General features: G+C 33.3%; 1 protein-coding gene across 5 annotated transcripts in view; it reads left to right on the forward strand.

The window, feature by feature from the left end:
* The window catches only part of GRIK2 (glutamate ionotropic receptor kainate type subunit 2), a 526,713-nt gene that overhangs the window by 241,480 nt on the left and 271,838 nt on the right, over window positions 1–13,395 (forward strand). For all 5 annotated transcript variants that reach the window (XM_084889359.1, XM_084889360.1, XM_084889362.1 and 2 more), the window contains exons 5-7: window positions 1,170–1,351; window positions 5,630–5,683; window positions 9,223–9,396. In XM_084889359.1, coding sequence (XP_084745485.1) covers window positions 1,170–1,351; window positions 5,630–5,683; window positions 9,223–9,396 — 410 coding nt within the window. The remainder of the gene's footprint in view (window positions 1–1,169; window positions 1,352–5,629; window positions 5,684–9,222; window positions 9,397–13,395) is intronic.

Consider the following 13,395-nt stretch of genomic DNA (forward strand, 5'->3'; position numbering starts at 1 on the left):
TGAGGGGTCTCAGATTGGAGAAGGTGCAGGTTGAGCTAAGGGCCACTCCCCCATCTCTTTGCAGTAATTTCATGCACTGGGCCTCCAGTGAAGAAATAAAAATATAGAAATGAAATGGCAAAAGAGGTAGGTAGATAAGAAGAAAGAGAAGGAAGAAGAGAAAAGGAAATTGCTAATTTGGTTTAAGCTTGAATATAATTGGATGATCCTTTTTTTCTTATCAAGGTCTTTTATGTACTGTGTCCTTTTTATCAGTAACTTATTACTTGAAGTTTGTATAAAAGAATATAGTCAATTATTTTTCTCTGTTGTTTTTAAATGATTGATATTTCTATGACCTGTTAAATATGTTTCCATTAGTTTGATTTGTTTGTTAATGTAATCATGAACTACTGCTCTAGGAAAATGTTTGCTTTTACCAATGTCTGTGGTTTTATTAAATTCTGAATTTAATATTATACCTAGGAAACTATATTTAAAAGTTAGTTTATTTCTTAAGTAATTTAATTATGGTTCAGGCTATTTAGAGTCTGTTTTATTAAGGAACTTTATTTCACTTTTTAAAATACACCAAATTACTAAACCATTACTTGTAAAAAAAAAAAAAAAAAGTAACCAGAGTTTCTAACAATAGAGAATAATTACACAAATTATGTCCTCTATAAAACACTCCTAATGATGAACAAACTAGAATAATGGTCACTGACTTAAAACAACGTATAAGACATAGTCACAAAACAACTATTAATATAAAACACAAAACAAAGTAAACCTCTATGTACATATTTGAAATTCACAGAAAGTATATTGAATATTCATATTTCAAGTTATTAACAGTGACACCTCCTTGGGAGTAGTACTGAGGTACAGAGGGAGACAATTTGACACTATTCATTTACATACGTAAATGATTTATGTTAACTAATAGTCATTTATGTATTTCATAATTTGAAAAATAACTTATAGAATTTCAGAAGTGATTATTTTAACGAAAATCACCTTGAATCTAGAGTTTTGAAATAGGAATTTTAATGGTCATACTACATTATGCACATATACATGGGCAAGAAAATCAGATGTTGTGGGATGTTTTGTGATTCTATGGCCCACTCCAATTCTTCTCTAATTTTCTTTTCTTTTTTTTTTTTTTTTTACCTTTTTCATTAAAGGTCTCATTCGTTTACAAGAGCTCATTAAAGCTCCATCAAGGTACAATCTCCGACTTAAAATTCGTCAACTACCTGCTGATACAAAGGATGCAAAGCCCTTACTGAAGGAAATGAAAAGAGGCAAGGAGTTCCACGTAATCTTTGACTGCAGCCATGAAATGGCAGCAGGCATTTTGAAACAGGTAATGTTTAAATTACTTAAATTATTAGTTTTTTTTTTAATTGGCATTTAAAGTTTGGACTTTGGTTTTCAAATCAAAGTATTATTGTTATACAGACAGTTTGTAAAAACACACGGAGTATTTTCCTAGATGTAATTTTCTGATTAAGAAGTCTGGCAATTGCTTTTAATAAATTATTTTTTCAGGAACAGTAATGTCAAGATTGATGATCTTCAAACAGATTGTGGTACATGGGTTATTTTATGTGGCTAACTACTGTTTTTTAATGTGAATTTTAATTAATGACATAGATGTTTCTGTTTTGTACTGAAATGAAAGAGAAACAGTTGAGCAACTCAGCCACTAAATTCAACTGGTAGGAAAAGAAAAAAAGAAAAGATTTGCTGTTTAGCTGGCATCTCCTATGAGACGCCTTACACCTTTGCTGGTGTTTAGTTGTCACCACAACCAAAAGAAAAAGGGGCTATCTCTACTTTAAGACAAAGAGAATGAGTTTAAAAAGATTAAGTAAGTTGACCAATGTCCAACAGCAAGGAAATACCAGAGGGATGCATATCCCACCAAGTGACATTAAGAAATAAAACTGGCCGAAACCGGTTTGGCTCAGAGCGTCGGCCTGCAGACTGAAAGGTTCTGGGTCTGATTCCGGTCAAGGGCATGTACCTTGCATGCGGGCACATCCTCTGTAGGAGGTGTGCAAGGGGCAGCTGATCGATGATTCTCTCTCATCGATGTTTCTCTCTATCCCTCTCTCTTCCTCTCTGTAAAATATCAATAAAATATATTTTTTTAAAAAGAAATAAAACTGAAAGGAATAATGAGCAAACCATAAAACAAACAACAAAAACTCATAGACACAGACAACAGTATAGTTGTTACCAGAACAAAGGGAGTGGGAGGAAAGTAAAGGGTAAAGGGGGTCAAATGTATGGTGACAGATTTAACTTTGGATGGTACACACACAATACAATGTACACATGACACATCATAAAATTGTACACTGACAACCTACATACTTTTATTAACAGTACACTTAATGAAAAGAAATATTCCTTCCAGAATAAGCATTGCCTACTAAAGAGGATAATACTAAATCAATCAGAAGAAATCATTTATAGCAGTAAGATCTCTTAATATGATTTCAGGATTATTCAGACCTAATCACACTTCTGAAAACAGCACTTACTATTAGCTTATATCTTACAGATGAGGGAACTAATGTTGGGAGTTAGTTAGTACAAGGCCATATACTTACAATGTAGTAAAACCTGGATTTGAACATAAGTCTTTAGACTTCGTTTTTTAGAATTTTTGTGAACACTGGCTAACATTATAGTTTTAGAATTTGTATAACTGTCTTAAAATCTTTCATGTGTAGTATAAAATTTCATTACTGGAGAGTGATGCAGATTCAGATGTCAAATTATGTCCTTTAACATATAACTACCAACAGTAAATGCCTGTTCTAAAATTGTTATTTTATTAAACAGATGTTTGTCCAGTCTCCCAATATGAATGTTGATTTCACGACAGTAAAATATTTAATTGGATTTGGAAAATTGCTCTAGTGTTATATTTGGGTAATAAAGCATGTGAGGTTTTTGTTTGCTTTTGTTTGTGTGGTTTTTGTTTTTAATGAACAAAATGATGCAATAAAGTAAGCACTGGAATACAGAGTAGGGATTTGTTTTTATTTAATATCAAAACAGTTCTTGGTCGCATTAAGAATACCCAGACTTACCCAACCACTATGGCTCAGTGGTTGAATGTTGAACTATAAGCCAGCAGGACACAGTTCAATTCTCCTTCAGGGCACATGCCCAGGTTACAAGCTCTATCCCAGCAGGAGGCAGCTGATCAATGATTCTCTCTCATCATTGATATTTCTAAATCCCTCTCCCTTCTTCTCTGAGATCAATAAAAAAAAAAGTATTAAAAAAAGAATACACAGCCTTGGAAAGGGGACCTTTTCTTTATTCCAGGAGTGAGTTAACACTCAGTGTTTGTCTGCTAATGAGCTTTGGTAGGCTTTCTCTCTAGGCTTCCAACTAGTATGTAATTGATCAGCTATTTTGTCCCTAGGATAACTAACTCTGACTTATTTTGCTATTTGAAAGCAGAGAGTCCTGTCATCTTTATTAGAATTTCCATTCTGCTTTTTCTTTGATTCATTCATTATTTTATACTTGTTTTCTTAGTTTATTCTGACTTAGAGATATAAAGAAATATTTATTCCAAAATAAACCAAGGTTAGGATACACATAGAAAAGAGAATTATGATAATATTTAAAATATATATATATACATCAGAAAAAGATACATTGTGGGGCGCAGCTACAGTGTTTGGACAGGTTCAAGCCTCTGATTAATGAGAGGGCACAGTCCCCTCATGGCCACATGCAAGTCCCAGCTTGGAGGACAGCGCCCTCCTGGCACAATTATAGCCAACACTGTAGTTGTAAGCTTGAATCTATGGTCTGAGCAGGTGACCCCACGTGCCTGAGTGATGTGGGCTTGATAGAGTGCATGTAGTTGAGTTGGATCAAAACCCAAGAGAACATTGTAAATATCTTGACCACACCCTTACTGTGCCTCCTTAAAATAAAGACAGGGCTTGTGGGAGGCACTGTCTCTCCTTGAGGAAGCAGCATCCCACAGAGACCCAGCTTTCATTCTCCTGCCTGTCTTTTCTAAGCCTTTCAGCAGTCCCCACTCAGGTTCATCCTTGGCCATGCCAGCGAGGCACAAGACATAATGATAACTAGATTAGTAAATTAAAGATCAGAGCAAAGGTAAAATGAGAATATGAAAATTAAGACGTCAGAGTAACATTATTACACAGAATGTGTCCTTTTAGATTCTATAACACTGGCAAACTGCATGTATACAATAGTATTTTTTTAAAGTTACCTTATCCCAGATATTTGTCTCCTCTTTGGAACACAGTTATTCCAGAAACCAATTCAAGAATAAATATCTTCCTTCTTGTTAATGTAGCAATGCAACATTTACTACGATTCTATATTTTATGATTTATAAACTTTTTCTGAGATTCTTCAACATTGGTTAACAAACAATGTAACTCTGAGGAAATGATACAGGATTTGGAGAGCAGGTATAGATGGGTTTTATATTAATTTAAATATCCAGAAAAAAAGATTGGGTTTATCAGTGTAGCCTTATTTGCTAATTTGTTTGCTTAATTTATTTATACTACCTGAGCTTTTTCCAAATACTGAGCAACAGTGAATTTGAAGTTCTCTTTTCTGAAAGCTTTAAAACTGAGTGGAGCTTGGGGCTGGCTAGATTTTTCTGAGGCAAATTGAAGGCACTAATTGACATATATACCTTAATAGCTAAGATGCCACCTCTGCCCTGAATGAGTTTGTGTAGTTAGTGTGTGGAACAGTATTGGATGTTAGATGCACCTGAAAATGCTTGTTTTTTACTACGAGCTCTTTATCCAGTTTTTTTTTTTTGTGTGTGTGTGTGTGTGTGTGTTTTTTTTTTAAAGAGCATCACTTTTCAGTTATCATCACCAACTACTCTTTATTGGTAAACAGCTACAGTATATCAAAGGCATTTTCTCTTTTCAGAGGGGACATTGACACTTCTTATGGCTAGAAGTTCTAATCCAAAAGTCTTTGTTTTAAAATTAATAGTCAAATATTGACAAGGACTGTAAAAGTATGAAATAAAACAGAGTGGACTGAAATTGGCCTATTAATAAAAATAAAAATACATTTCTTTTATCTGTGCTTTTTGAATGACAGTGGTGATTTGCACCTACTTCTTTAATGTCAGGGAAATGTCTCTAAAATGCTTTAAAAAAATTCCTATTGGCATTGTACTTTGCAGCACATTTTCCCCTAATTGAGTAATGCCTTTTATCAAAATAAAATGGTTCCTCATTAGGGGATTGGTGGTGGACACATTACATACATAATGAACTAAGATGTGCTATTTCAGGTTTGTGTCAAATGAAGTTTCTCCTTATATGCAAAGCAGTAAGCTTCACAAATGCTCACATTCAACTAATAGCTATTCTATCAAGATAATTAGTTCTGAAATTCTTTTAGTAACCACTAATCTTCAACTATGGAGGAAAGATTTAGCTTGATTCAATTTTAATGTAACCTTAATAATATAGACCGATTCTTTATTAAATAGTGCTATTTTGTTTTCATCTGTTTTATTGGCATAATGTATTTCATATAATGTGTACCTTTAGTATCAAAATACTTATATTTACTTATTTTTATTTTTTTTACTTCTTAGGCATTAGCTATGGGGATGATGACAGAATATTATCATTATATCTTCACCACTCTGGTAAGTAATTTATAAAACATAAAGATAATGCTCTAAATTTTATTATTATGACTTTGCAGAATGGAAAATGGGTTTTGAGTGAGAAGAAATAATATGACTGACACTGTTGTAGTTATACTGTATATTATTTTGATAAAACCCAGGAGGAATTATCATAACAAAGAACTAATATTTCTTGGTGATAAGCTGATTATATTGAAATAAACTCCTTTTAAATGTTAAATTCAATATATTATCTTATTTTTATATTCCTGTAGATGACTTTCAGAACATAATGGAATTCAAAACTAGTTCACTGAGAAATCAATGTTCTAGAAAAGCACAAATTCTTCTGTGGTTAATTCTACTCACTTTACAAAAGTCCTATTTGTTGAAGCTTCTCTTTTAGTGGGATGAATTTACTACATTGTATTTGTCTATATTTAGTTGGATTTTAAGTTAATATTATTTAATGAACTATTAGGAAATTGAATGTTATGTTTATCTTTTGTCTGCACATACCCACAACACAGTTTTTCTTCAATATGTACAAAAACCTGACTTTGCTGTTTTATCACACCTCCTTACTCTTAGCTCTATTTCTTTATCATTTCACACCCCGGTTTCTCTTTATTAAAAACATAACATTTAAATGAGTAAATCTGAAGATCTAATTGGCTTTAACAAATGATTTTGAATCAGACAGCATCCCATCTACCAAGTGGAGAGAAGCTCTGAGGGGGTGTTCAGAGACTTTTTAAGGCAGAGAGAGGGTGGGAAGAGGGAGTCATAAATGCAGAAAAAGGTTATTTCAGGCAAGGTTACTTCCTGTTGGGGGACAAAAGGGTATATTAAGGCAGGTTACTTCACTCCTGTTGACCAGGAAATTACAGATAGACCAGTAAGATGATATTCCTGAGGAAGTTTGAAATGCAATTAGGTTAAGTATTAAGCCTTGGTTTGGTGACATGGGCTTTGCAAAAGTGATTCCATTTGGGGCCAGTTTCTTTTAATATCTTCCCCTGTGAAATAGCCGTATGTCTCTGTCACTAATTTGTTTCCTGCCTGACTCCAAAATATGAGAGTATCTCCAAGTTTGGACCTCCATTCTATTTTCTTTTCTTTTAAAAATATCTTTGATCATTTTCTTCAGAAATGGTATGTTTTTAAAGTTTCAGTTATTAACTTTGTTCAAGTAAGGTCTAAACATCCATCTGTAATAATCTTGAATTGTTGTGTATTGCTACATTGAAGAAAAATCCTAATTGTTGTGGCATTAAGATCATTTCAAATTATTATTTTTTTAAATATATTTTATTGATTTTTACAGAGAGGAAGGGAGAGAGAGATAGCTAGAAACGTCGATGAGAGAGAAACATCGACCAGCTGCCTCTTGCACACCCCCTATCGGGGATGTGCCCGCAACCAATGTACATGCCCCTGACCAGAATCGAACCTGGGACCTTTCAGTCAGCAGACCAAAGCTCTACCACTGAGCAAACCGGTTTCGGCCATTTCAAAATATTTAAACATAATATATGACCCTCTAAATTGACCCTTCTTCTGACTTCCTTCAAAAATCCCATTGTGTCTGATTCATTATCTCCAACAAAAATTTACTTGTCTTTCCTTCACAGAGTCTCTAGCACAGTGACCAATTTAACCAATGCTCTTTTCTCTGTTAACTTAAAAGTCTTCCAGGTAATCTTGTTTTTTGGATGGCTGAAACTACCAGATCAAAGTATTAAGATTTAATTGATCACAATAGCTTTGTGTATTAAGACTCTCCTTCACTGGAGAGATCCTTCTAGCTGTAAGTTGCATTTTACTGGTAAATACTAAGGTTAACTCTGCTGTACTATATCTCTGTAAGATACTCAGTGATATGCTGGTGGAGAGGGAGTGGAAGCCTTCACTCATAAGCAAATTATACTTTAATTCTGCCAGAATTCAGTTCTTCCATAATCATAAGAGTTTAGGGAAATCAAAAGTATTTTTTAATAAGAAAAAAAAGAGAAAAGAACTAGTTTGCATTGTATAGAACATAGCCTATAATTGAAGGCCTTTTTAGTTTGATTCTAACCTAACTTTTCTAGTTGATTTGTTCATTTGTTTGCTGCTACTCTCTTTTATGAGTTATCTTTTGTGGCCAAACTGATCTAGATCAGGCTCCTGAATAGGTTTTATATTTTCTAATTTTTGACTCTACTGACACTTCAAATGGCCTCTTTTTCCATTTGCCTCTTAAAAACCTGCCCAGTCTTTGATGGCAGCTCTGAATCCATCTGATTGAGGAAGTTGTTTCTGACTATAGAAATTAAAAGTCACCTGTCTTCTAATTTTTGCTGACTTCTTCTCTTTTACTCCTTAGCATACATTACAATATATTATTTAATCCATTGAATATACACTGAGTGGCCAGATTATTGTGATAACTGAATGCATAATAATCTGTCACTTAGTATATATATATATTAGAGGCCCAGTGCATGAATTTATGCATGGGTGGGGTCCAGCCAGCCTGGCCAGGGGGAGGGACATGGGAGGTTGGCTGGCCTGCCTGCTAGTCGAACTCCTGATTAAGGAACAATTTGCATATTAACCTTTTATTATATAGGGCATACACTGAGTGGGAAGATTATTATGTATCCAGAGATCATAATAATCTGGCTATTCAGTGTATATCCTTGGCTTGACTGCAAACATTGAAAAAGAAAATCCTGAAGATCCACATAATTTTATTCCTGATACCTAACCTGTATAGCTGTCTGAGACCAAGGCAAACTTTACATAGAACCAATGGCATTAATCTTGCCTCTGTTCTCATGTTGTCTGTAAGATCAGTTAGGAAAAAAGGCAAAAGTACTGCATGTTTTCATAGTGCCACCTAGATATTTTGATAGCTTTGGTCTCCTGCCTTCTGGAAAAACCAAAGAGCAAAGCAGAGAATTCACTGTATAAAGACTGAAAATCTAAAGGATTCCTTATGGCAAAATTGCCAGAAAGGGTGTAGCAAAGGGGCTGCAGGTATTCTGCCACAAAAAGAACACTCTTTTTTTTTTTTTAGCTTTTTTTCTTCTGTTTTGATATATTTTTTTATTTAGTTAGAAGCCATATTCTGTGAACTGTTTCTTAAAACAAAACAAAATAACTACAAAAAATACCTAAAATATAAAATGGCAATAACCAGCCAAAAAAGCAGGGCATAGAAAAAAATACCTCTAGTTAGTTAAGAGTGAAAGAGGAATGCATAATATTTAAGGATAAGCTATTCTTAACATGAAAAAGAAAACTCACATAAATTATAAGAAGCTGTTGTAGCATTGGTGGAATTAGAATAGTACACACACACACACACACACACACACACACACACACATATTTGCATTGGCAAAGCATGAGGATATTCTATTTGAATCTGGTGATTTGTGATGTTTAGCATCGCTTGAGACACATTGGTGTTAATTATCCTAAGGCAAGCAAAAATAAGGGACTATTTCAATTATGCATGCTTGTAAATATACTCTTTTGGTAATAACATGAAAACATTTGTCTTTCAGGACCTCTTTGCTCTTGATGTAGAGCCCTACCGATACAGTGGAGTTAACATGACAGGGTTCAGAATATTAAATACTGAAAATACACAAGTCTCTTCTATCATTGAAAAATGGTCCATGGAGCGGTTGCAGGCACCTCCAAAACCCGATTCAGGTTTGCTGGATGGATTTATGACGGTATGAATAACCACTTAAACATCAGTTTATGTGTTTCTAAGTAATATTGCATAAATTATTAAATTCTCTGGATCTAAATGTTGGGTTAATTGTTTGATCTTAAAGACATGATATGAGAACTACTATTACAAACAATTCTTTTGAAAAATTTTAAATTAGTTCTTTATTTAAAATTTACACATTTATCAAAGTATCTCTAGAGGCATTTTTACTATGGTTAGAATACTACAGTGTTGGAATTTCTCTAAAATTAATTAGTGCCATAATATGATAAATTAGAGACTGAAAAGAAGACATTGCCTGACAGTTGTCCTGATTTTAATTGGAAATCGAAATGATTCCTTATGGCCAATATATGATCACTCTTCAACATATTGGTTTCTGATATCTGATATCCATAATGGATGACATACATTGCATAAAATATCCCTTGAATTTATTAATTTTAATAAATTTTAGTATCAAATTATTTTAATAAACTACAATAAAATAAACACATAGAAAAAGCTAATGGAGTAGATGTCAATGTTGGAGAAATCCCTCCCACACTTCTAGCTCCATATCCCAAACAACCAAATCTGAAACAAAGGAAATCCTCCCAAACTTGAATTTCTGTGAGATCCCTTTCACCAATAAAAAGAACACAGTTTCCTACATGGTACACGTTCAGTTAAAAATAACTCCACCTTTTATAGCTATACATATTGTTTTAAAGCAAATTAATACATTTTAAAATTTCATATACTTAAGAATTTATACATTTTGTCAAGGTTGTCCAATTTGTTGACATATAATTGTCTGTGATATTTTCTTACAATCCCCTTTATTTCTGGGTGGAGTCAATTGTTTGTTACTTCTCCTCTTTCATTTCTGATTTTATTTATTTTGATCTTCCCTTTTTTTATGATACTAGTTAAAGGTTCACCAATCTTGTTTCTCTTTTCTCTGCCTCCCCCTCTCTATTGATTGAGGTATTTATCTTTCTCTGTATTTGTTTTTTTGTTTTTCTGCTCTTTACTATGCCCTTTACTATGCCCTTTATTATGCCCTTTCTTCCACTCACTTTAGGCTTTGTTTATTTTTTCTAGTTCCTTTAATTTAGGTTGTTTATTTGAAAATGTTCTTGTTTCTTGAGGTAGTCCTGTATTGCTATGAATTTCCCTCTTAGGACTGTTTTCCCATAGATTTGGGGTTAGTGTAGTCTGATTTACATTAGTTTCAAGGAATCTTTTAATTTCTGCCTTGATCACATTGTTTACCCATTCATTGTTTAGTAACATTCCAATGTTATTAAATTTATTGAGATTTGTTCTGTTTCCTAACATTTGGTCTATCCTAGAAAATGTTTCATATGCACTTGTAAAGAATGTATATTCTGCTGCTTTGGGGTAAAATGCTCTGAGGATATCAATTAAATCCATATAATCTAGTATGTCATTTAAGGCTGCTGTGTCCTTGTTGATTTTTTGTCAAGACGATCAAAAATTTTTTAAATAAGTGGGCTACGGATAAACTTAATTGTATGAGCACTTTTTGAATAACATTTATTTTCTAAAGTATGTACCAGCATTATATAATGACATAAAAGAGTATATATAAATTTTTGTTATGCAATATTAATTTTAATTATAAAATAGTGCATGATTATTATAAAAATAAATCAGTATCAAATCTGTATAAAGATGTTGGCATATTTATGCCTTGCATGGGTAATCTTTTTTTTCCTATTTAAGATTATAATGTATTCTACTTCCTTCCTGGCCATTAAATGTTTAGGAAAATAAATTAATAGGCTATATTCACCATGAATGGCATCAGGAAGTTAAGAGGATTCTAGTCAGAAAAGAAGTATAGCCTGAAATTGTGGCATTGGATATATTCGCTTCATTACATTCATGAGATCTCCGTTTTATTATAACTCTTGTTCTTTTTCTCTCTCTATGGTCCCATAAAAAATGGTACTATCAGTGAAGTTCCTAGTTTTACAAGACCTATTATTATCAGTATCATAGTAATTTGTCACTATATAAGATCATAATACTTGTACTTTCACACTCTTCATGTTTGAGCTATAAAAGGAAACAATGAACTGTATTTATAAGATTTTTTTTTTGGTTGAGTTAGCAGCTTCATTGACCCCTACATTAAGTGTTTATCAGATAAATGACCATGGAACACAAGGCCATTTTTTCTTATAGTTATAGTTTCCTCTTCCATAGTTTCCAATCCTTATATTAATGTTAGTATCTCAGCAAAATGTCAATCTTTATTTGGTATAAACCCAACCAAGCCACACAGTACCTCCAAGCCTGATCCAGTCAAGCAGGAAAGAAGAAAGCCCACCCCTCTTCTTTCACACATTAAGGGTGTGTGTGTGTGTGTGTGTGTGTGTGTCTTTTTCCCCTCATGGTATCATGTTTCTATCACATTTCCCCTTGCCCATACACTACCATTCAGTTAGTGCTCTCATGTCTTTCCAAGATATTAGCCCTTAATATAAAGCCATTTTCCATTAACTATTCACATATTTCCATGCTCCTGGATGTGGAAAAACTATTCTTCACTGCTTGATCAAATTACTTTCTCCCAGTCTTCTGAGTAGACATTTTCTGTCTCCAAGAAGAATTACTATAGGGTGGGAATTCACTTTTTTGATCCATCAGAGCTTGGTGATAGTTAAAATGAATACTGATTTATTGAGTTTGCTGCAATCTCAATTCAAGAGAATGAAGTCAAGAACAAACACCTCGAGGTAAATTTTAAACAGTCTAGCTACATCCTAGAAATCTTTCCCAGTGTTCTAAGTATGCCTATGCATACTAATGCTAATGTACCTAAAACCTATCCAGTAGATATAGAATACCACATGTATTCCTTGATAACGTAAATTTGCAACACAAATCAATAATGTCTATGTTGGTTGGTTATGTTATTTGGAATACTTTAGGGAGATTACTGTTTTGGAAATTTCAACTCTGGGTATCAATTGCTCTCTCCATTCAGTTCTTTCTCTCTCTTTACATTCACCAAACATCAGACACTGTCAAACCTGTTGTATCAACATCTTTCTTAACTACATTCTTCTTTCACCCTCAAAGCCATGCTTGAGTTAAGGACCCAGTGTTTTCTCACCTGGTTGGTGCAAGAATCTGTTTCCTCAGCAATCTTCCCAGAACATTGCTCATGACTCTTTGGGCCAAAATCTGGCTCATGTTTTGGCTTCTGCTACTTGTCTGGCCTACTATTTTCCTATTCCCTGCTCCACCCATCTCACCTTTAATATACCTCCTCATTGTCTGAATCACCTGCCCATGGTATATTCCTAATCCTGCTCTCATTTCAGGTCATATGTTGCTTTGTATGTGAATTTGCTCTGAGTCCTCCAGACATTTTTACCAGTGTGCTCCAACGTATTATAGTTAGCCCCATGTTGAAATTTAACTCTGGCATTTTTGTTTGTTTTCATATTTCTGTTTAAATAATTCTTTCTTGGCAAGAACTAGTTTTCATCATTCTTGGTACCAACTACAGTGGCTGGTGAAAAGTAGGTGCTCATAATTAAAAAGGAAATGCCTCTTTGAATAAATATGTGTCAATATAGGTTAGCCTTCTCATTTCTCCAGATATATTCTGGAGAGCTTTCTTTTAGTTATCCACCTGAACTTTATTATCATGATACCCAATTATTTAGAAAATTGCAATTAGATTAGTCTCAATTATTTGTTAGAGAAGTCCCTTAAGCAACAAAAGCTTAAAAATTCTTTAGATTAAATAGTGAGATTTTAGTGAGTTAGAAGAGTAAATGCCATTCTTTTTTACAAAAAAGGTAGATTGTTTATATAATAGGTTATCCTTTATGTGTTTATGTTCCAAAATCCTAAATTATTTTTTAACAAAAGAACATGGCCTAGATTTTAAAATTTTTTTCATAATTTGGTCAACTTATATAAAAAATAATATATATATATATATATATATATATATATATATATATATATA

The sequence above is a fragment of the Pipistrellus hanaki genome (assembly GCF_964339955.1).
Source record: "Pipistrellus hanaki genome assembly, chromosome: 7".
NCBI classification, from domain to species: Eukaryota; Metazoa; Chordata; class Mammalia; order Chiroptera; family Vespertilionidae; genus Pipistrellus; species Pipistrellus hanaki.